Source organism: Lolium rigidum, chromosome 4 (genome assembly GCF_022539505.1).
Source record: "Lolium rigidum isolate FL_2022 chromosome 4, APGP_CSIRO_Lrig_0.1, whole genome shotgun sequence".
Classification (NCBI taxonomy): Eukaryota; Viridiplantae; Streptophyta; class Magnoliopsida; order Poales; family Poaceae; genus Lolium; species Lolium rigidum.
Window position 1 is genome coordinate 241,072,593 of NC_061511.1, and position 1,993 is coordinate 241,074,585.

At 54.3% G+C, this 1,993-nt stretch overlaps 1 protein-coding gene across 1 annotated transcript; it reads left to right on the top strand.

Moving 5' to 3' along the window:
* Nucleotides 1-241: 241 nt before the first annotated feature.
* LOC124650000 (peroxidase 1-like) lies at nucleotides 242-1,573 on the top strand. Its single transcript, XM_047189568.1, has 4 exons — nucleotides 242-448; nucleotides 585-770; nucleotides 857-1,019; nucleotides 1,111-1,573. The coding sequence occupies exons 1-4, from the start codon at nucleotides 242-244 to the stop codon at nucleotides 1,533-1,535; spliced, it is 981 nt and encodes a 326-aa protein (XP_047045524.1). The 3' UTR covers nucleotides 1,536-1,573.
* Nucleotides 1,574-1,993: the final 420 nt, after the last annotated feature.

Here is a 1,993-nt window from a genome sequence, read left to right on the forward strand (position 1 = left end):
AAGATTCCACGAAGTGCAAACAAGGGTAGGGACAACTCACTAAACCATGCAAACTTACCTGCTGCTTCGCGAGACAGCCTACCACAAGCAGGCGTCGGCACAGCCCTGCTCTATAAATTTCCTCGGCGCCCATTCAGCAGCAGCAGCAGCAGCAGTTCAAGCTTCCCTCGATTAGCTACCTTGTCTAGCCACCGTCGTCCTTTCAGTACCAAGGAAGAAGCTAAGTTATTGGCTTCTAACAATGGCGACGAGGGGTGTCATGGTGGCGCTGCTGCTCGCGGCGGTGGCGGCGTCTTGCGCGCATGCGCAGCTGCACGAGAAGTTCTACAGTGAGTCGTGCCCCAGCGTGGAGGAGGTCGTCCGGAAGGAGATGGTCAGGGCGCTCTCCCTCGCGCCCAGCCTCGCCGCGCCGCTCCTCAGAATGCACTTCCACGACTGCTTCGTCAGGGTTCGTCTGCATTCGTTGTCTCACGTGTGTGTGTGTGTGTGTGTGTGTGTGTGTGTGTGTGTGTGTGTGTGTGTGTGTGTGTGTGTGTGTGTGCAGGTTCGTGACCAGCGTCTAACGTGGATGAATGTATATGCAGGGGTGCGACGGCTCGGTTCTGCTGGACTCGGCGAACAAGACGGCGGAGAAAGACGCGCTGCCTAACCAGACGCTGCGCGGCTTCGACTTCGTGGAGAGGGTGAAGGCCGCCGTTGAGAAGGCCTGCCCCGACACAGTCTCCTGTGCAGACGTGCTCACGCTCATTGCCAGGGACGCTGTATGGCTGGTGAGTAGTACGCAACTTCGCAAATGGCGGTACGTGCCTGACGAAGCAAAATCCTCAATGCTGCTGTCGTTGTTTTTCTTCTCCAGAGCAAGGGGCCATTCTGGGAAGTTCCTTTGGGCCGGCGAGACGGCAGCGTGTCCATCTCCAACGAGACAGACGCACTGCCCCCTCCCACCGCTAACATCACCGTGCTCACCCAGCTCTTCGCCGCCAAAAACCTTGACATCAAGGACCTCGTCGTCCTCTCAGGTAATTGACGATATTTCCACCTAAGCTTTACACCAATAATACTGTAAATGGTCTTCTAACAATTCACATGGATGTTCTGTCTCTGCTTCAGCCGCACACACGATCGGGACGTCTCACTGCTTCTCCTTCTCCGACCGTCTCTACAACTTCACCGGCAGGGTCAACCCCAGTGACATCGACCCCACGCTGGAGCCTTTCTACATGGCCAAGCTGAAGAGCAAGTGCGCCAGCCTCAACGACAACACAACGCTCGTGGAGATGGACCCCGGGAGCTTCAAGACCTTCGACCTCGACTACTTCAAGCTCGTCAGCAAGCGGAGGGGCCTTTTCCACTCCGACGGCGCCCTCCTCACCGACGCCTTCACCCGCGCCTACATCCTGCGCCATGCCACCGGCGCATTCAAGGACGAGTTCTTCGCCGACTTTGCCGTCTCCATGGTAAAGATGGGCAACACCGACGTGCTCACTGGAAGCCAGGGCGAGATCAGGAAGAAGTGCTCCGTGGAGAACCATTAGTTGGCCGTGGAAGTACCGGTTGGCATACCAACTCTTTTGATTTGTGACCATGTTTTTTTCCCGTGTAGATTATTACTGTAAAACAGTTACTTCATTTTTCTCTCCCCCGGTTCTTTTTTTCGTTGGTTCATTGTTTCGTTACAGACATGTAAACTGTCCACCAAGAATTGATAATCATATGAAAATTTTCTATTATCGTCCCATCGCAATATAAATTCCCTGTCTTCCATGGGGTCAAGGGAGGGATATTCAGTACCAGAAAAAATGTCGCTGCCGTGTGGCTGCCACTTTGTCGTGTGTTGCATGGCCCGGAACACGGAAGAGATGGCAGTTGTCGTATGGTCCGTAAGACGGATGGCAAAGTCCAGGAACACGGTGAAATTTGGGAATAACACACGAGAAAGCCACATAGCACGGCGAAATCGAGGGAAAACACACGGTAAACCACCGGAACATAG

Excerpts from the sequence above, each read along its gene's own strand:
- LOC124650000 (XM_047189568.1), top strand. The coding sequence starts at position 242 with ATGGCGACGAGGGGTGTCATGGTGGCGCTGCTGCTCGCGGCGGTGGCG. Across the intron at positions 771-856 it reads CCAGGGACGCTGTATGGCTG|AGCAAGGGGCCATTCTGGGA; the intron begins GTGAGTAGTACG and ends TTTCTTCTCCAG. Across the intron at positions 1,020-1,110 it reads GGACCTCGTCGTCCTCTCAG|CCGCACACACGATCGGGACG; the intron begins GTAATTGACGAT and ends TCTCTGCTTCAG.